Source organism: Epinephelus lanceolatus, chromosome 22, assembly GCF_041903045.1.
Source record: "Epinephelus lanceolatus isolate andai-2023 chromosome 22, ASM4190304v1, whole genome shotgun sequence".
Taxonomy (NCBI): domain Eukaryota; kingdom Metazoa; phylum Chordata; class Actinopteri; order Perciformes; family Serranidae; genus Epinephelus; species Epinephelus lanceolatus.
Genome location: NC_135755.1, coordinates 4,625,102 through 4,646,890, shown reverse-complemented (window position 1 = coordinate 4,646,890; position 21,789 = coordinate 4,625,102). Strand labels below are relative to the sequence as shown.

The 21,789-nt window shown below is 39.1% G+C and overlaps 1 protein-coding gene and 1 long non-coding RNA gene across 2 annotated transcripts; both read left to right on the top strand.

The window, feature by feature from the left end:
• The first annotated feature begins 629 nt into the window (after positions 1 to 629).
• On the top strand, positions 630 to 5,637 carry LOC117245894 (uncharacterized). The gene is made up of 2 exons (XM_078163920.1): positions 630 to 1,233; positions 3,259 to 5,637. The coding sequence occupies exons 1-2, from the start codon at positions 1,041 to 1,043 to the stop codon at positions 4,326 to 4,328; spliced, it is 1,263 nt and encodes a 420-aa protein (XP_078020046.1). The 5' UTR covers positions 630 to 1,040; the 3' UTR covers positions 4,329 to 5,637.
• Positions 5,638 to 12,852: 7,215 nt separating this feature from the next.
• On the top strand, positions 12,853 to 17,110 carry LOC117245880 (uncharacterized). The gene is made up of 3 exons (XR_013488486.1): positions 12,853 to 13,503; positions 13,601 to 13,723; positions 15,192 to 17,110. It is a non-coding gene; the product is annotated as an uncharacterized LOC117245880 (long non-coding RNA).
• Positions 17,111 to 21,789: the final 4,679 nt, after the last annotated feature.

Here is a 21,789-nt window from a genome sequence, read left to right as displayed (position 1 = left end):
ATGCCCCACAATTAGCGTTCCCTATTTAGGACTTCTTTTTTTTTTTCACTTTTATTCAGAATGTACATATCATTATGGGGACAGTGATAGAAAACTTAAACACAAAAATCAAACAACAATGGTGGAAATGATATTGCAGCAACCGAGTATAAACATAAAACAAAAGAGAAGTCAAACTGCAAAAAACAGGGTTTAAGCAAAGTAAACAAAAAGAGACAAAAAAGAACAAAAAAAAATAGAAAAGCAAGGATCAAGCAGCAGACGTGTAAGGGTTAACAGCCATTTTCCATAATTTCCAGCAGCCTAAAATAAATGGTAAAATCACTCAAGAACACTGTGAATGAGAGAGAGCTTCTGTTCCATTAACAAGTATGAATATGATATTTACCCATAATAATCACAAGAATGATAGTATCAGAAATGTTTGTTGTTAAGTTGTCCATAAAATAAATAAAACCATTGTTGGTAAATGGAGGTACAAAGATTTCAAAGACCAATTATGGCTTTCAGAACAAAGTGACATGTTAACATTTATATAAAAAAAGAAGAAGTTCAGCGTTTCAGCCTTTGTGTAGAAAAGACACTAAGATCAACAGAAAAACTGAATCTTTTGTACAGAAAGTCACTGACTGGGTATATTGCTAATACTATTTTAAAATGGGCTTCTTTAACTTTTGGAGCAACAGGGCAACATATTTTAAAAGAGAAGGTCTGTGTCTTTAAGGGGACCTTTATGTCCCTATTTGGGACTTGTGTTGAGAAATGTTTGAAAGCTTTTGTTAAGTTCAACAATGAACCTTCAAGCTCAGTGAAAGTTTTTCTTCTAAACGTGTATTTTTCATCATTTGTCTTCCTGTGTTTTTTCCAATTAGTCCTGTAATTTCTGTCAAACTTCTGGGCTTTTATTTTGAAGCTCTGCAACTCATCTTACCCGGAAGCTGTGTTTGTCACAGGCCAACGTCACCGCAGCTTGGACAAGATGGCGTCTGGCAGAACTAAGTGTTAGCAGAGTGTGTTTGTTGTGTTTTTAAAGTGTGAACATGTCTAAAGTCCAAATGCTGAGATCGTTGGTGAAGCAGCGACTAACTGCGGCTGCTGAAGAGATATTTGGGCTGTTTGAAAGAACGATAGCAGAGTATGAGGAGGAACTTTGTCGATCAAAAGAGGAGAACGAGCGACAACGGAAACTACTGGACGCTGTTTTCAACCCTCAGCTTCAGTTAAACGGAGCAGGTTTGTTCATTACACATTACAAGTTCATTATTAATAACATAACTGCAGGTTTGTTCAATAAATATTCGGTCTGTCGACGTTTATACGCCGCGTTAGCTCCTCTGGTGTCGCCGTTAGCTATTCTTCCTCCCGGCCTGAAAGACATAGATTTGTAAAGAGAAACTCTGTTATCTGGTGTTTTTACTGGTTTTATCACCGGGGCAGGTTTTTTTGGAGAGGAAATGAATAATTTGGCTCAGGTAAAATCGTCCGGAAACTCTAGATCAGACAAAAGTGAGCACACATTAACTTATGAGAGAAAAATTGTGAGCACACAATAGCAAGGTGTGGGCAGGCTCTGAGATGCTAAATGGGGTCGGAGATGTCTTGATTTGTCACATGAAGCGGCTTTATTCAGTGTTTTCAGTGGCATTAATCATCTGGTCTATTTGTTTTGGAGAGGAAGAGACCTCTGTAGATGATTTAGCTCCTGGTAAAAACCTCCTGAACAGTGAACACGCAAGAAATTCTAGCTGGCAGAAGTTTTCAGCTGGTTGCAATCTGCAATTCTCAGTGACACCACCAGATATCCCTTAAATCTTACACACTTGTTGTCACACTTGTTTTATATCATTACTTTAGCAAACTACTGGACCAATCAGCCTCATATCTTCTTCACACTAATGACAGCATGTTCAAGGACCTCTCGTGGTTGTGGTGATTCACAATTGTCAATAAAATAGTTTTATCATCCTGGATAAACTTTTGTCATAAAGGATGACACATTTAATTTTCATAGTTTTCAGCTTTTATTTGTATTAATTCTGTTCTTACTGTTTGATAACAACACATTATTATGAACGTTGTTGTTCAATAGTAACATTATATATTGATAATAATATAAGTATGTTTCAGTGTTTGAAGAGGGGTCTTCACATATTGTGATGGCTTTCAGTCTAACTATTTTTTTTATTATTATGAGGCTATGTCTTCATATTGGTTAAAAAAAAGCATCATTTGGCTCTTTCGCTACATTTTCTAGATATTTTTCAGTTTTGTTTCAGAGGATGCATATTATTTTCCAACGTCCCATTGCACTGCTCATTAAGTTTCTGACGGGCCTTAATCAGCATTTTATACATTTTCTTCAGTTTGTACTTGTGGAAGGTTTTAAGAAAAGTCGACATCAGATTGATGACATGTTCCTAAATTATTATTATTATTATTATTATTATTGTTATTATTATTATTATTATTATAGAAATAACAAAACCTTCAAAAATATTATAAATGGTGAAAAAAACAAAAATATTATAAATGATAAAAAATAACAGAACCTTTAAAAAATATTATAAATAAAAAATAACCTTTAAAAGTATTACAGATGGTTAAAAAAAAGTAAGACCCTTAAGAAATATTATAAATGATAAAAAATAACAGAACCTTGAAAATAATTTTAAATAATTAAAAAAAATAGAACCTTTACAAACATATAAATGGTAAAAAACATAACCTTTGAAAATATGATAAATAATAAAAAAAATAGACTTTTTAAATAAAAAATAGAAATAAAAAAGAACCTTTAAAAGTACTATAAATGGTAAAAAAAAAAAGTAACAAACTTAAAAAATCTTACAATGATAAAAAAAATATTGGTAAATGTCTTTCTTGTTAAATCAAGGAAAGAAATTACACTGAATGATTTCTTTGGTGATTTCTTCACAGTGTAGCCTAATTAATTTGTAAAAAAAAAAAAAAAAAATCAGTGTGATTGCCTATTTATGAACACCAATTGTGTTTAAATAACAATTTCACTCAGGATTATGTTTTTTTCTCTTAAGTCAAAGTTTCATTTTATGGAGTCGAGAAAACAATGAGAGCATGATGTAAAGCACTGTAAAAGATTCAAACACTTTGAAGCTTAAATCACCTTAAAAATAAGCGCCAAGAGCACGTACTGTTTTATCCTCGATACTTGAAAACCTTATTCATCGCCGGGCCGACAACATTTCTCTGTAACATCTGTGTGTTTCCTGTTTCCTGCAGACGTCCAGCAGCTGTTGGTGGTTAAAGAAGAGGTTCCCCCTGAGCAGCAGGAGTGGAGCTCCAGTGTGGACCAGGAGGACCCAGAGCCTCCACATATTAAAGAGGACCAGGAGGACCCAGAGCCTCCACACATTAAAGAGGAACAGGAGGAACTCTGGATCAGTCAGGAGGGAGAGCAGCTTCAAGGGCTGGAGGATGTTGATATCATCAAGTTCCCTTTCACTCCTGTCTCTGTAAAGAGTGAAGATGATGAAGAGAAACCTCAGTCCTCACAGCTTCATCAAAGACACACTGAACATATGGAAATAGAAGTTGAAGTAGAGGACTGGGGAGGACCAGAACCAGATACACATCTACAACTTGAGTCTGATGACAAGACTGGAAAGTCCTCTGAACCTGAGACTGATGACAGTGATGACTGGAAAGAGACCAGAGAACCTCAGTCAGGTTTAAACTCTCTTAAAAATGATCAAGTCCCTGTCAGTGACTTGAATGGTGGTAAAAAACCATTTCGCTGCTCTGAGTGTGGGAAATATTTCAGCTTGTGGCAGCATCTGAGGAAACACATAAGAACTCACTCAGAAGAAAAACGTTTCAGCTGCTCAGTTTGTAAGAAATCTTTTACAAGGAGTGGAAATTTACACAAACACATGAGAACTCATACAGGAGAGAAACCCTACAGCTGCTCCGTTTGTAAGAAATCTTTTACAGAGAGTGGAAATTTATACAAACACATGAGAACTCATTCAGGAGAGAAACCTCACAGCTGCTCAGTTTGTAAGAAATCTTTTACATCACGTGGACATTTACAGACACACATGATGATCCACACAGGAGAGAAACCCTTCAGCTGCTCAGTTTGTAACCAAAGATTCACTTGGCTTCACCAGCTCAGAAACCATCAGTGTGTTAGTTGTCAGTCCCCACAGCCTCATCAAACTGTGCCTGAGGAGAGCACAGAGGCAGAGCCTCCAGCCAGCAGCTGGAGAGTGAAGATGATGAAGAGCAACCTCAGTCCTCACAGCTTCATCAAAGAGACACTGAACAGCTGGAAACAGCAGTTGAAGTAGAGGACTGGGGAGGACCAGAACCAGGCAGGAACTCAGATCCAGACACACATTCTGATGAGCAGACTGGAGAGTCTCTGTGAATCTGAGACTGAACACTGATGATGATTGAGGTTCTCTGGCCTCCTTTCAATCAGGATGAACTCTGAAAATTACTAAGTCCTTGTCAGTGGTTTGAGATGTAGTGCTGGTGAGAAACCAGTTTGTGAAAAGATTTGGTCAGTGCAGGAATCTGAGGACACGTGGGAACTCATGCAGGAGAGAAACCATATAGTTGCTCTGAGTGTGGGGAAAATATGAGCGTAATGCAACATTCACACTCAACTCATATGAATTTCTTTACACAGAGCAGACATTCATTCTCTCTCTCTCTCTCTCTCTCTCTCTCTCACACACACACACACACACACACACACACCATTTCAGCTACTCAGTCTGGAAGGAATCTTTTACAGAGAGTGAACACTTACACTTGATGATTCACACAGGAGAGACACCATTTAATTGCTCTGTTGGAAAACATAGGGTACATTTTTGCTACCCTGTCTGAAATCTTAAACCCCTGTAACCCAGCACTCTCATGGCACTGTTTAGGGTTCCAGAAGACTCCGCCACTCTGACCGCCTGACAAGCCAATACAGTGGCGTATACGGCTCCATCAGGTTGTTGCAGCATTTTGCTAGAATGGAAGTCCACTATTCCCCATCGGCCTCTGTCTGGATTAAAGACCTTTTATATTTTATCTCAAACTTGAGAAGAGTGCAGTTAGTTACAGAGTGGGCTCCATGCTTACTCCAGTAGCTTGATGGACCATCACAAAGGGGCGGGGCTTAGCGAAAGGTACATTGTACAATATTACTATTCACTCTCGTGCACTGTTGTTTAAAAGACCTATTCCTCTTTTCTCTTTCCTTTCTTTTATGTACTTGTTCCCCATTATTCTACTGTGCTTTATTTTCTATATGGAATTAAACTCATGTGTTGAACCTTTACCTCCATGGAGTTTCAAGGTAGGGGTGGGGGGATGGGTGGGAGATGGATCTGTTAAAGAAAAGAAAAATGGAAGGAAAAGTATTGTAATTCTGTAGGATGTGTAGTTACCCTTTAAAAAAAATAATTTAAGAAAATAAGATTTACGCACAAGCAAGCCTTAGTTCATCACATGAGAACCCACACAGGAGAGAAACCTTTCAGCTGCTGTGTTTGTGACCAAAGTTTCACTTGGTTTCAAAATCTGAAAAACCACATGGAAAACATGACATTTGTGTTTGTTTCATGTATTGTTGAATAAATTCTTTGGTGCGTGCCAGTACACTATTTTTTTTATTATCGTGCTAACCCAAGGCTAATTCCCAGGTGGCTAATACACAAATTAACAAGTGAACTCACCAAAAAAATGGAGGACAGACTTCTTCAATGATCGTTCGTACAATTAACTGCAGCAACCTTTAGCATGCTCCTTCCACCACCATCAAACCTCCAAAGGATCCTCCTTGGGTGTCTTGAACTCCATGTAGGCTGCCACTTCGTCCTCGGCTGCAAAGTTTCATGGCTGGAGTCCTCCACGTCGGTGACCACGGGGGTCAAAGGCAGCTTGATAATAGTGATTTAGATGTCAAAATATTACACAGGTACTGCACGTCTTTTTACTTTGTTTTATTCTGAAAAACAAAACAGATTTTTGTTCTCACCCACTGCCCGCCGCGTGTAGTTCATTTTACCTGTACATTTATATTTATATATGTATCTACATGTGTATATATATATATTTTTACTCATTACAGAGCTTTTTGCGGGTTACCCACCAGGTACCCGACCCCGTGCAGGACTCTGCTATGGGGACTTGCTCTGTTTCGGAGCCAGCCTCAAGTGGCCATTAGGGGAACTGCAGTTTTAGGCACTTGTGCACTGGCTTCAAAGCCTCAGAGGTTCCCAGCAGTGTGTTACTGCAGTCATGGGGCTTCTAATCATACTGAGCTCATGTACGTGTAGCCAGTGGTGCCAGCAGCTGTAATCTTGTAGGCACTGTGCGTATGATTTTTCCAACAATTTATCATCCTGTCTTGAAAAACAAAATTGTGACAAAAGCGGTAGATCGTGTCTTTGGGTTCTTTTTTACTGAATGTGCCTGAGATACATTTTGTGGCTGTGTCCAATCACTATGAAGCAAATACATTTGGATGCTGATGATTAGTGCACGTCATGGGCCAGAGGTCAGTGTACAACTAACATTTCTGGGGCTCAATCACGATGCTAGCAATACTGTGTTATTTATCTTGTGTGTTAGCAAGCAAAACTAGTTAGAAATGAGAGAACGAAAACAACTAGGCATTTTTCAGGCTTTTGAAATAAAGCAAACAAACCTCAGCAGCGAAGAATATGCAGAGAGTAAAAGTACGAGCACCGAGTCTGCTAACGTTACTGCTGCTAGCATTAACGATACAACAGAGGCTAGCAGCCAGCTACATGTTCAGGATCCAGCCTCTTTGCAAAGTGATGAGCCCCGGGATCATCATGATATTGGATCTGATGCGGAGGCCGATGCAACAGGGAGACGCAGAATGAACTTCAGATAGGTAGGAATACCACTTAATTTGCTCATGTCGCCTTTTTATTGTTTATTGGAGCAGCTTGTTGGGCTTTGTGTCACATATTGTTGCCGTATATTTTTTATACCTAACTGTTGATGTTGATGTGATACTGTGCAAAATGAGGGAATCTGTTGTCTGCTCAACGCCTGTACATTTCTCTTAGCTATATTCAGTGTATTATATTGTATTCTGTTATTTTGCTGGCTGTTGCCGTCAGGTCTGTAGGCTTGTCTTTAAAATGCATGTGGTCGGCTAATCAGCGGATGTGTAAGGCTGCTTAGTGATGAGGCCCATGATCTGCCTGCTCACAGCATGTAATGTGACTACCTCTGTAAAGTAACAAGATGATTCTGTCTGAATGCTGATATTGTGTTTAATGAACCACTGAAAGAATGGTTTCCACTTCAACTCCTGATGTCACTGAATGTGATGTTTTCTGTTGTGTTTTCCAGACTGGGGATACTGGAATGATACACGCTGCTCAGACAAGAAATACTTTGTGTGCGCCAAGAATATGTGATCATCAGCTGATTTCACATTTTCAGTCAGTGTCGACATCGACAGCTGATCAGCTGTGTTACAGTTGGACCAGTTTGTTTCATGATAACACTGCAAACACAAGCTTTTAAATTTACTGCAGTAAACGCTTCAGCATTCATGTTCCAGTGTCTCATTTATTTATGGTTATGATTAGCAATATCAGTGTGGAAATGTTTAAGCTCTTCCAGATGCATTTCTTTTAAACATCTAAGAAAGATTCTGCAACAGATTTGATAGTGACAGCGATCTGTGTGCACTAAAGTCTTTATGAGATATGACTTATCATCTGCTATGGGTGTGTGTTCTGAGCCGCATACTTTTTCTTTTAACTTTTAGAAGGTTCTCCAGCTGCTTTTACACGATATGTTCTGTTGGGACATACTATTTTTCATAACACTGTGCCTTGAACTTTGACCTTCTTGTTCATACAGTCAGGTCCATAATTATTTGGACAATAATACTACAGTTGTCGTCATTTTGGCTCTGTACACCACCACAATGGGTTTTAAATGAAACAATGAATACCTGCTTAAAGTGCAGACTCTCAGCTTTCATTTAAGGCTTTTTTCAAAAATGTAGTATGAACCATGTAGGAATTACAACCATTTCTTCACACAGTCCCCCGACTTTAAGGGCTCATATGTATTTGGACAAACTAACATAATCATCAATTAAACAGTCAGTTTTAATACTTGGTTGCAAATCCTTTACAGTCAATGACTGCCTGAAGTGTTGGACACATAGGCATCATCAGATGCTGGGTTTCTTCCCTGGTGATGCTCTGCCAGCCCTTTACTGCAGCCGTCTGCACTTCCTGCTTGTGTTTTGGATGTTTTGCCCTCAGTTTTGGCTTCAGCAAGAGAAACGCATGTTCAATTGGATTCAGGTCAGATGATATGACTTGGCCATTGCAGAACATTCCACTTCTTTGCCTTAAAAATGTCTTTGGTTGCTTTTGCAGTATGCTTCAGGTCAATGTCCATTTGCACTGTGAAGCATCGTCCAATGAGTTTTGAAGCATTTGGTTGAATCTGAGCAGATAATGGTGCCCCAAACACTTCAGCTTTCATCCTGCTGCTCTTGTCTGCAAGACAAGACTTCACTAGAATAAATACAGAGGGTTTATCACAAGATGCAAACCACTGGTTAGCCTTAAAAATGGAAGGCCAGATTAGAGTTTGTCAAAAACCATCTAAAAAGCCTGTACAGTTGTGGAACAGCATACTATGGACAGATAAAACAAAGATCAACTACCAGAATGATGGGAAGAGAAGAGAAGGAAGAAGGGAAGGAACTGCTCATGATCCAAAGCACACCACCTCATCAGTGAAGCATGGTGGAGGTACTGTTATGTCATGGCCATGTATGGCTGCCAGTGGAACTGGTTCTCTTGTATTTATTGATGATGTGACTGCTGACAAGAGCAGCAGGATGAAAGCTGAAGTGTTTGGGGCACCATTATCTGCTCAGATTCAACCAAATGCTTCAAAACTCATTGGACGATGCTTCACAGTGCAGTTGGACATTGACCTGAAACATACTGCAAAAGCAACCAAAGACATTTTTAAGGCAAAGAAGTGGAATGTTCTGCAATGGCCAAGTCATATCATCTGACCTGAATCCAACTGAGCATGCGTTTCTCTTGCTGAAGCCAAAACTGAGGGCAAAACACCCAAAACACAAGCAGGAAGTGCAGACGGCTGCAGTAAAGGGCTGGCAGAGCATCACCAGGGAAGAAACCCAGCATCTGATGATGCCTATGTGTCCAACACTTCAGGCAGTCATTGACTGTAAAGGATTTGCAACCAAGTATTAAAACTGACTGTTTAATTGATGATTATGTTAGTTTGTCCAAATACTTATGAGCCCTTAAAGTCGGGGGACTGTGTGAAGAAATGGTTGTCATTCCTACACGGTTCATACTACATTTTTGGAAAAAAGCCTTAAATGAAAGCTGAGAGTCTGCACTTTAAGCAGGTATTCATTGTTTCATTTAAAACCCACTGTGGTGGTGTACAGAGCCAAAATGACGACAACTGTATCATTGTCCAAATAATTATGGACCTGACTGTATATCTGTTACCGTGGAGATAAAACAAAACCATTCTCCAAGCTTGCCAGAGACGGCGGTCAACCCAGAGAACTCTGCTGCATGTAGTCTAGATTCTTTTTCAGGGTTTTCCTGCTACAACGGACATCCTCCATTCCATTCAATTATCTGTAGGTGTGAATGGTTGTCTGTCTCTATGTGTCAGCCCTGTGATAGTCTGGTGACCTGTCCAGGGTGAACCCTGCCTCTTGCCCAGTGTCAGCTGGGATAGGCTCCAGCCCCCTGCAACACTCAAGAGGATAAGTGGTTACGGAAAATGAATTAATGTAATACTATGGTGATTTGCTTTATTCCTCTGTAAAAAATAAAAATCACATGATTGTGTGTGTGTGTGTGTGTGAGAGAGAGAGAGATTAATGTGATCTCAATCTCTGATTTTATCTGTCCAGAATACTTTTTTCCATCAGAATTAAAGCAGTAAATCCAATTTAGGCTTTTACTTTTGTATTTTATGAAAACAGTAAAAGGAAAAATGACAGTCGATGTAAAATTATAGACTCTATTAACAACTATGGAAAGTAAATCAAAGTAGCCTAACTGTCTGTCCTCTTTATTAAACTTTAAATAAAGTGATTACAAATTATGTTTTTGGCATTGCTGTGAAGTCTGTACATATGAGGATGTTCTGATATCAAACACTTGAATTTTCCCCAGTTACTCATTAACTCACCAACACAGCAGGCTGATTATTGACATTAGAATGGGAACCAACGACATTTTCAAAGGACCTTGCCCACACAGCTTTTTTAGTCTCAGGGGAGAACTGACTCAGAGGTACAACAGGTATGTGTTTTCTTTTGTTAATATTTATATTTTAATTGTATTGGTGCTTTCACTGTCAATTGTCAGTTATTTCTTCCAGTAGGCTGGCTCCTTTATTTGTTATGTTTTCAAGCTTGGATGCTTTTCACATATTCATTCATGGTTAAATTACATGCCGTCAGTTTCTTCTACTAAATGATGTAAAAGAAATTCAGTTCAGTTCAGTTTGTTTATTGGTCTCCTTAGAGAAATTTGACTTGGAGCTAGGGGTCAGCATACACATACATATATACAATCAAATCAATTAATCTCAGTTATCTTTATTGCCCAAATGATCTACATGAAAAAGCTGGACTGCAGTCCGACTTTACAACTAACTGTTCTACTGTCCCGATTGTGGCTGTTGCTCTGTAAGTGAAACCAGCTCTTTTAATTTGCAGCATTTTCAGTTCACCAACACACAGTGACAAGGGCGTGACACTGAAGCAAGTACAAGTGGCTGAAGAGATGGTTTTCATGTTGTTATTATTTGCACATCATTGTTTATTTGAATGTCAGCCTTTGATCAAGCTTTGCAAGGTGTAAAATCTTTTGACTATTTTTCTCCTAAAAGTCAGAATCTCAAACCATCATTTCTACTTCATGTTTTTTTTTCTTTGCTAACATGTCAAATATTTGTAAAGCCTTTTAATCAACCATGTATAACTTCAAAATGTGTCTAGAAAATGAGTTTCTGACAGATACAGAATATGGCTGCTATCGGGCTTTGGAGCAGTGATGAATCATGCTTTGCTATCTAGAAATGTGGCTTAGTGAATACCAAACTTCCAGCTATACAAACTGTAACGTTTACTGAAGGAGGAACAGTGGTCTGCTGCTGTTTTCCTGGTTTAGCCTCTTGATCCCAGTGAGGGAAAATCTTTATGATTCAGCACATAAGAATATTTTGGACAGGAGTGTCCTTGCAACTCTCTGGCATCAGTTTTGAGCATCAACATAATGAAAATCTATATAGACTGTTGTTGCCTTTGCCTATACAGTGTTTTGCATCGTCTCTATTAAGTGAGATTTGAATGAATTATGAATTACTTCTTTTTGCAGATGTATCCTTTTTACATCCATACAGCCTTTTCTTTCTGGCAACTTACATTTCAGAAGTGTTTTATTTCCCCAGAGCTCCAGGATGCTTTGCCTGAATGATGAACTGCTCTTTAAACTTAACCTTGGATACGTCAGTGCTTTGGTTTTACAGCACACCGTGATCGTTCTTCTACTTGCAGACTCCTTTAGAGGTAACTGACACACAAACAGCAGCAGGGAGAGCATGAAAGGGGATAAATCTAAATAATAAAAGCATGGTGTTTTTGTTGAATTAAAATATCACCGATCAAAGCAAGCAGTAATTCTGTGCAATAGTTCCAAATGCAGGATTAAAATGTTCCATGTGTCTCTGCAGGCCAGTCTCAGGGGGCTAGACCTTCTCGAACAATAGTGACATTAGTTGGTGAAGACGTTATCCTGCCGTGCCACCTGGAACCTGCAGTGGATGTTGTTTCTAAGAGTGTGGAGTGGGGGAGACTTGACCTGGAACTCAAGATTGTCCAACTGTGTGGCATGAAAGGCAAAACATCTCAGTACCAAAACCGTCCCCTTTACAGAGACGAACACAGTGTCCATGAGAACTCATCATGACCACTGACACTGTCTGCAGCCAAACTCTCAGCCATAATAATCTACATAGATCAAGATCCTACTCCACACAGAATAAAGAATCCAACTGTTGAGTCTAATTGTTGGTGAGTAGGCATAAGATTTTATGCACATTTTGCATCATACTCTACTCCTACATATTTTCAGATTTTTAGCGGCTTGATGTCTTGTTTTATTATTATTCTTTTGGCACTGTATGCTACTTGTCACTGTTAAGATTACCATCAATCTACAGTCATAAGTGGTTCTAAACAACCCTGTACCTTTGACCACCAGACTTCGGTGTTCCCTTCCGTATGATGACTCAGACCCAAACACATGATGTTTTCTCTAAACCTACCTTCCATGCCTAACCTGGTCCTCGCTCCTATAAAGTCGCCCAAATCCAGGCTTGCCTAGCTAGCAGTGACCTGTGCACACGCTCCAAAGCGCCAGAATCCAAGCCATAGTAGCATTGGCACATACACAGACACCGATAACAGAACCATCCAGTACATGCATCTAGTGCTATTAACTAGAGACGACTGCAAACTGCACAACATGCATCCTGTGAAAAGCAGTGTATTTTAAAATATATACCAAGACCAATGCCGTACAACTAGCAGTGCTTTAACAGACGACATCATGAACAGCGTCAACAACCAACGCAACCAGCTAACCTTCAAAGTTGTATCTAAACGTGGAAAGTTCATGACCAAAAATGATATGTGACAAGTGAGAAAGGCCACTGACTAAGCAGCGATATGTGACGACTTGGAATGACAAAATGTGCCTGTATACTGGTGGCAGACGAGTTGTAATTATGTCTTTGCAGGTGTAGCCAAGAATTTAGTGGTTAAGTTCAGTGAAGCAAGAAAGCTGTCTTGTGATTTCAGTGTTTCTCACTTTAGAAGATACTGTTCTTCAGCTTGTCTCCTGATCAAGTCACATCAGTCTCAGGAGTTGTGTTCTTCCAGTTAAACTGTCACTCATGTAATATCAATAATTTAAGTTTAAAAACTAGTTTGGAAGCAGCTCATCACGCTGCCTTCTCTCTGTTCGGCCTGTTCATGTCTTCAACACTGTGGGTCACTTTTTTTCCCCCAAACAAATGTATTCACATCAGATTTATGTAAATTAGGTTTTATTCTGTGAAGACCTTTAGTATGATGTCACGCACATTTCTCCTCTCTCTCATCATCAGGTTCTGTCTCCTCAGCGGTCATAGCTGGAATTTACTTAAACAGCAGCGCAGTGGTGTTACAGTGTGAGTCTGCAGGCTGGCATCCAGAGCCTGAGGTGTTGTGGCTGGACGGTGAGGGAAAGCTCCTCTCTGCTGGACCTACAGAGACAGTCAGAGGTCCTGATGACCTCTATACTGTCAGCAGCAGAGTGACTGTGGAGAAGAGACACAGCAACAGCTTCACCTGTAGAGTCCAACAGAGGAACATCAACCAGACCAAAGAGACAGAGATTCAATTTTCAGGTAATTTTTATCCCCTCTAACATCACTTTTGTTTCTTCTAACAGCTGATGGACAGTTTTATGTAACTCATATTCTGTTGTGTGTTTTATCATTTCAGCTGATTGCTTCGAGGCTCCATCTTGTTCTGCTGCTCGTGTCGGCATTTTAGTGTTTATTTTCCTCATTTTTGTTTTTGCAGCAGCCTATGTTGTGTGGAAATGGAGACAGCACAAAACCAAAGGTAAAATAGTACAGCTCTGTGATCATACTCATTCTGAAGTCGTAAAACACTGCCGCTTTGTCAGTGATTTTGTTGTCAGATGCCTGACACTAAGAGTCACCTTTTGCAGAGTGATTGGCAGCCAGGCAGTGTCAGTAATGCTGCTGGTTGGCTGGGATAGCACCTGTTGGTATAGTGGGATGATACGCTGCTGGACAGTGTCAGGTTGAAACGCTTCCAGTACTGACGTGATGTAAGGAGCTGGAAAAGCCCTATAGGGCTAGCAGGAGGGGTACTGGATGCGTCTAACAAACCCTGAACTTTCACCTGGGAGCCCAGTGTTTGTGTCCCAAATGCGAAATCAAGATGAGTGTTTTTCTTGCCTAAACCCAAGTAATGTGCTTTTGTTGACTTTCCGGCGTTGGTAGCATGTCCTGGTACATCAACGACAGACACAGGAGGATACCTAGCATGTAATATGTAGATGTGAAAGGCCACTGACAAAGTGGCAATATGTGACAACTTGCTACATCTTATTTGTTTCAACAAATAATGTAAGTAAAGGTTATATTTCATGCTTAAAAATGTCAACATAGGGGTTAAAATATTAGAACTGAAATATAAGTAAACGCTGGTGACCTGTGCTGTGATTGGTTCCAGCCTCCTGTGACTCTGGAGGGACGGATGAAAGTTTAAAGTGAATACAAAGGTCAACTGAATTTTAGGCAGTTTCTGAGAAATGAATTTCTGTTACAAATATATTATGTAAACTTTTATAATGAATTACTGCATATGCTTTTTAACCTTTTTTTTACCCTTTGACATCCTGCTCAACCATGAGAGCACATTTTTAGTTACTATCTCAATGAAAAATATGTTGAACTTAACCTGATTGAGCTCACCACTTGGTTTAGGAATGTTACGCTAAAAAACAACAACAACAACAACAACAAAAAAAAAAAAAACACTAGATGTTGCTGTGCCTTTTCAGTTTGCCTCCTTCAGGAAGTTAGTAACAAAGAAAGTCACTCCAGACATGATGACTCAGTAAGATAGTTTCAGAGGTCTCAGATTTATGTAGCATCATACAAAAAAAAATTTAATCTGATGAGGGTCAAATATTTTTTTTAAAAACAGGCTCGGCAAAAGGGTTCATTTGTCCTTTAATAGTAAAGGCAGTGAGGCTCAGCATCATCATTATCCATTATATAAATGCTGAAAATAATAAGTATGATTTTTTTTAACTGTCTAAAGCCATGAATGGTTAAATAAGAAAATAAATTCACAATTTTGATTAAATTAAAAAAATATACATTCACTGTTTTAAATAGCATATATCTAATTTTATTCATATATTGTATCTAAAAATATATGCCACTGTGATTTTTCATTGTTTCAGAGATTAAAGCACTGTAATAGTAAACAACCAAAATGCAACACTACATAAACAAGTTGAAACTAAATTCAGCACATTTTTATGTTCACACAGACACAAAGATGAACCGTGATGGTGAGAGAGCAAAGACAGAGACAGAGCAGCTCATGGCAGAAATCAAGAAAATGGAGGATTTGGGGGAGAAAAAGGCAAAACTTGTAGAAATGTTACAGAAGAATGAAGAAGAAGAGAAAGACTTGGAGCAGGTGGTTAAAACACTGATGGAACAGGAGGAGCAACTGAAAGAACAGAGAGATCAAACAGAGCATCAAAAGAACCACATGGAGAGAAACATTACAGATATTGAGAACAAGCTTCAGTCAGTGGAGAAGATGGCAGAGAGTGACCGATACCATGAGATGAAGAGCATTGTGTTAACGGCCAAAAATCAGTTGAAGGGTAGGAAACAAGAAGATGAAAAACTTCACGTGGAAACACAGAGACTACTGACTAAAACACAAAGTGTGATAAATAGAATGACAGACAGGAAGAAGGCAGCAGAAAACTACAAGGAGACACTCAGTGAGCAGCTGGAGGAGATAGAGAAACAAAAAAAAGAGATTCAAAGGAAACTTCAGTCAGAGCAGACTTTAGATTATTAAAAGACAACAGCTAATCAAAGTCTTATTCTGGTGTTGATACAGATTTGTTTATAGCAGTAATACGAATGCACTAAAAACCCATCTTCATTTATGAATCATCATCTGAGAGCTCTCATTAATGATGCAGAACAACTTTTACATGACTTTTGCCTGGATCCAGGCCCGGCGCCATGAAGTTACTGAGGGGGCGGTTAAAAATTACAAAGGGGGAAATATTTATTATGCAACATAGGTTCACAGTGAGTTATAAAGAGCGCGCAGCCGTGCGTAATTGTCGCACGTAATGACAGCTCGTCGCCGTCTTTCAAGTTTGTCTCCTGACAGATGGAGCTGACAGACAGACAGACAGACAGACAGACAGACAGACAGGTGGAGCAAGCGGCAAATTGGTATGAAAGCTGGTTCAGGTTTCAGTTTTTCCACTAGCCTAATCTGTCATCCAAAGATGGATGCCCCCGATTTCAAAACTCATTCATCATCAGTCATCCTGCTGTCTGGATGCATGTCTGACATATCCAGCAGAAAAAAACGTGTGTCACATAGAACATAGAAAAATAAACCAGCTAGATTCTGTCTTACTTTTCCTCAGTAGAGTCGCAGCCTTCTTGTTTGTTTGTTAAACTCTCTGAGTAAGCGAGGAGCCACTGGCCTCAGCTGCAGTCTCTGCTGTAGTGTTTTTTTTTTTTTTTTTTTTTTTTTTTACAAAACCATGTTCCTATATCCATCTTTGGCTTGAACTGCTTTTTGGGCAAAGAACAAACTAACGTGATGGCAAAGTAAGTTGACCAAACTATTTCGCAAACAAGCTAGCTTAAATCATATAGTACGGTGCGCCGTGAGGCCAAACCTAATACAACACACAACAAACGTGCTGTCCATGGTTCTGAAATTACTGCAAATAACAGGGGGTTATGGTGTTTCACTCTCCTCTCAAACACCATAACCCTATGTTAAAAAACAACAACAAAAATACTGGTCGGTTGGACCAGTATTTTTGTTGTTTTTGCAGATTTACTATGGCACACAAAACTTAAACTGAAGGGGCAAAAAATCAAACTGAGGGGGCAGTGCCCCCCCTCGCCCCCTCGTGGCGCCGGGCCTGCCTGGATCACTGGGTGACTGTAGATATTTGCTGTATACAGATTTATGAGATTGTGTGTATGTGTGTGTGTGTGTGTGTGTGTGTGTGCTTGTTTATACACTTGTATAACAGTTGCCTGCTTTAGGTCTATTTTAATATTTCTTTTCCTGTTTTGGTTGAGACGATACAGAAATGTTCAGCTCTTTATTTTACGTGTGATGTACCATAAATGTTAAAATGAACAGTTTTTCATGCTGGATGTCCAGAAACAGAATAAACTTGAAATTCTTTCACTTTGGAGTTCTTCCTTTATTCAGAGTGGAAATAACACTTTACTTAAAACTTATTCCAAAGTTGTGGAAATGATTCAGCTGATAACAAAGTGGGTTTAGAGGGAAGTTATAGCATCACATGGTGGGTTAAAGCATCAAAGCAAAAGACTTTGTTACTGATAAGATTACATTTACTTAGATAATGCTTTTATCCAAAGTGACTCACAACATGAGCATTAACCCTTTAAACACTGACTTCCTGCAGAGGGCCACAGGGCTTGTTGTTTGAATGATACCGTTTAAATCAATCTAAAATAATAATCATAATAGCTACGACTTTCTTTTTTCTGCAGTAGAAAACTCAGGCTTCTGTCTTGTGTGTCTTCAGTACATATGTTCATAATAACAACACTGCACCACACACACATGGTGCCAGAGGAATGAATGAATGCTACATACTGTACATGGATCAAATAACTTAGGAAGTGTGAAGAAATATTTAGTTTCTGTTTGTACATTTAAAAACATTTTGGATCATTGTGTTTGGTGTTTTTACTTTAGTGTGTTAGGAATATGAAGAATCTGAAAACACTCCAAGAATTGACATCACAATGAGCAACAAATACAACTGTTAGCACTGCTGGACCATTTCCATTGCAGAGGTCAAAGTGTTAAAATGCTGTGTTTAAATATATATATAAATATATACATATAAAGATACAACTTTTAGATATAAACAGGGCTCAAGGTTAACTGACATGCAAACACAATTGCTCTTCTTCATTGGAAATCTAACATGTGCTTAATACTTGAGACTTGAAAACACACACACACACACACACACTGTCTGATAACTGCCAGCTACCGTGAGAGAGTGTTATTTGTGTAAAGGCTCAGTAGATAACCATGTTTGAACCCAGATGACACGAGCAGGTTGGCTTCACATTTATTTGTCGTCAAAAGCCTGCAAAAGTAAAACCAGGCAGACAAACAGAAACTGTTAAACTTATCCAAAAAGAATTTATGCACAGAGGGAGGAGTCTAAGAGTCAGACAGGACTTCATGCAGTTTAGGCCAGGTGGGTGGAACTAAAGGCTGGAAAGTTAAGGTGTAAGCAAAGTGAACAACCTGGCAGAGAATGGTGGAAATGGGCTGGTAAATATACTACAGGGCTGATAAGGGCAAATGAGGACGTGTGACTGTGACTGGACTGCATGTTGCACTCTTTGGTGTGATTTACAGGTGTGTGGGAGTTTATACATTTCATGGACCATTTTTGTTGTTACTTGGAAGTTTTTTGTACAAGGTTTATGAATCATTTCTTGAACAAAAGGTGGTCTGTCAGTCACAACTACTTAGTTCACACTTTATATTCATACGTTATTATATTACATTCAACGTGCAACTAGTAAGAATGCAAAAATTCATATTTTCTGTGCACCAAATTATTGATTACAGTGGTCATGAAATAAAAGAGGAGATAGGCTGCAAAATCGCGCTATCAACCATATCTAGACCGCCATCTTTACTTGGCTGCTGGCATAATGTGTTTCTGCAGCCGTCTGCCTGATGTGTGTATAAATCTATCTCCAGGGAAATACTGTACATATACAGAGATCTACTGTAGATACAGTTTTCAGTGCACTGCACTGGATATAAATATAAGTGGTCCTGCATTTTGTGTCTATCTTATCAGATTTTATCATCATGTTCTTGTCAAGATCTTCTCCTGCGACTGTCAGTGTCAGCGTCATTGCAGTAAGTGTCTTTACATGAACATGGAAACATCAGGAAATCAGTAAGTTCATTAATTATTCCATCTAATATGGATAATCTATTCTTGTAGGCTTTTGATGTGAGGGGCCATTCTGCTAAATCGGTGCCGAGTTTGTCCCCAGGACAATACATAAATAAATATCTGTACAATACATTTTATTAATGAGCAGTGTCCTGCCCTTTGTTTCCTTATTGCACTATGAAGATACATCATAAAGAAAATTAAGAAAATCTACCTTATACACCTAAAAAAAAAAAAAAAAAAAAAAAAAAAATAATAATAATAATAATAATAATAATAATAATAATAATAATAATAATAATTGGGTGAGCCTGTGCTCAATTGAAACATAGTGTACATTTTTGTATCGGAGTTAGTTAGAATACACATTGTAGTTTTGTCCCCAGGTTTTCACTCAGTTCCCTCCTTTGAACTTCCTGAAGTTTCCTCCTTTCCCTCTGTGTTAAAAAAATCCAAAAAAGTCCAGACGTTTGATTTTAACACTGACACCATGCTCCTTACTTCTTTCTCCATTGCCTCCATCTTTGTTGTGATGAACTTCCTGCCAAATGCTGCTGACTGAGACTTCTGCTGACCTCACCAGGAAAGAAACAACAAAACATCAGCACCATCTAGTGGACTGAAAAAGCAACTGATTTTATAATTCCAGCACCTAAAGTTGTATTAAAATGTGAAATTGCAAAAAATTAATTTTGTATAAAAGATCAATACGATGCTGTGTCAGATTTTCCCACCTGTAGTATAAAGTCTGGAGCTTATAAATGACAGTGAGAGCACCCAGAGGAATGTTCTGAGCACACTGTTTATTTACAATAACCTCCAGGCATGTCACACCCATGAATCAAACTGACTGAGCTAGTTTTTAGTTTTTAACCACCTTGAAAGGCTCACAATACATCTATAGCAGTTTAAGTGTGCGTTATATTTAGAGTGTTTTCACCACTTTACCCTGCTGTCACACAGACATGTGGAACTGAAGCCATTATATCAAAGCCACCAGACTCCACTGACAAAAACAGAAATCTAACTGAGCAGATCACTGAGCTGCTGCTCTGCTGCAGAGTCGATTGGTTCATGTGTGAGGTAAAGCAGAGCAAATATTCAGATATAACCTACACTTACACTGATAGTGATTCTTTAAAGTGGCCCCGTCCACATCAGCACATTGTTGAGCTTCTGTGCCGGTAGATTTGGTTTATTAAAGATGAAAGCAAAGCAACAGAGTCAATAAGATAAGCAGAGCAGAAACATCAGAAGGGTCAGACCACTGTGTTTAACTATATATCTTTAAACGTTACAGTTTCAGCTGAAAATGACAACAGAAATCAACAAGTCTGCTGATGTCACAGATCTCTGCAGATGTAAACTATTTACAGTTTTCTACCTGGAAGTGATTGTTGTTGTTTGTACAATGTCACAGTGATTCGGCCTGTATGGGTACATTTTCTGTTCCAGATCTGAGAACACTACAACAGAATAAAGATCATTTGGGTCTAAAACAAAGGCAACAAATCAAATCAGGCTCCCAGTCATTGTCTATGGAGCAGCTCCAGACTTTATACTTGATGACATCACAAGTTTGAGATGTATTCCTCTGGTTTCAGGCTTTGAGAGAGAGCAGCTCATGTTCACAAACACTGATTGAACTTTCCAAGGCCGTGGAAATAACATATTGGAATTCTTAATTTAGTTGGTGTTCCCCTTTAAGGTTAGGTTGGGGTTAAAACGCAGCGCTCTGAGCCCTTACAGGGGTTGGAAGAGCCCCATGAACACTGCAATAATTTAAAGTATTGGATCAAATCTGAGGGTACTGGGCCACTGCACACGTGGGGCAACGGGAACTTTATTTATTAACAGTGCTCCATCCCTCAGGGTCTCTGGAGAAATAATCTGGTGACTGCCGCTGAGTATGGTTTTTCAGGTGCCTCTGGATTGCGCTCTCATTTTTGGTTTTAAATGTGGGGCAGAGAGGACACCCAAACTCGGATGGTGAAAGGGTAGTGTGCCCCAGACTGGCTTCGTCACTCACAATAAAGGGGTGCATCTGAAAAAAGGAGAAGTCAATCAACATTGGTAGCTGGAAAACATACTGAACATCAACCATATTTTACCGATCTAAAGGACTCATGGTGGAGGAGGCACTACAGCTATTTATGCATCCACATGTGTATGTGTATTAGTGCTCTGCATTACTAAAACATAATACAAATGTATTTTTTGCAGACACCCGGGGCTATGTATACGTTAGATATCTGACCCTGTTAACCCTCGGGGGTCGCTCATGTCGTATACCACATGAGACAACTCTCGTTACTATTTTTAGAATATCTCTGGAAAAAAAAGCTGTATATAACTTGATTGAGCAGCGCAGGGTTGAGGTTATACAAGCATTAATACACAAGGAGACCAGGCGAACCAAAAATTGGGGTAAAAATGTCTTGTGTGCAGTGAGTGTGTGCACAGATGTTTTATACCACAACAAGCAGAGGAACACATATTAACCCCGCTGCAAACTACACATCTAAATTAACCAACACATCAAGAGAGGGCAGTAATAGTCTCTGGCCAACATTAACACTGTTCACACACAGACATTGATGAAAGGGAGCACAACAGACCTTGAGCAGCTAACGTTAAGTTAATTCCAATCATACCCTCGTTTTTACACAACAAATGCAGCTAAACCCACCATACGGTGGTAGTAATTTGTGCATGCCGAGATTCCTCACATAGACGTCCCCCTAATGATTCGATACATTACGTAGAATTGCATCTTAGAGAACATAACACACGTGTTAAAATATAATGAAGATGACGGCGCGTATAAACGCAGCGGCTTGGTACTCTATGCTAGTGCTAGCTACTAGCTAGTACTGCTAGTGCTAAGTGCCGAATAGAA

Bases quoted from the DNA above. Each gene is read 5' to 3' on its own strand.
- LOC117245894 (XM_078163920.1), top strand. From the start codon at position 1,041: ATGTCTAAAGTCCAAATGCTGAGATCGTTGGTGAAGCAGCGACTAACT. The intron at 1,234-3,258 runs GTTTGTTCATTA...TGTTTCCTGCAG, and splicing joins GCTTCAGTTAAACGGAGCAG to ACGTCCAGCAGCTGTTGGTG.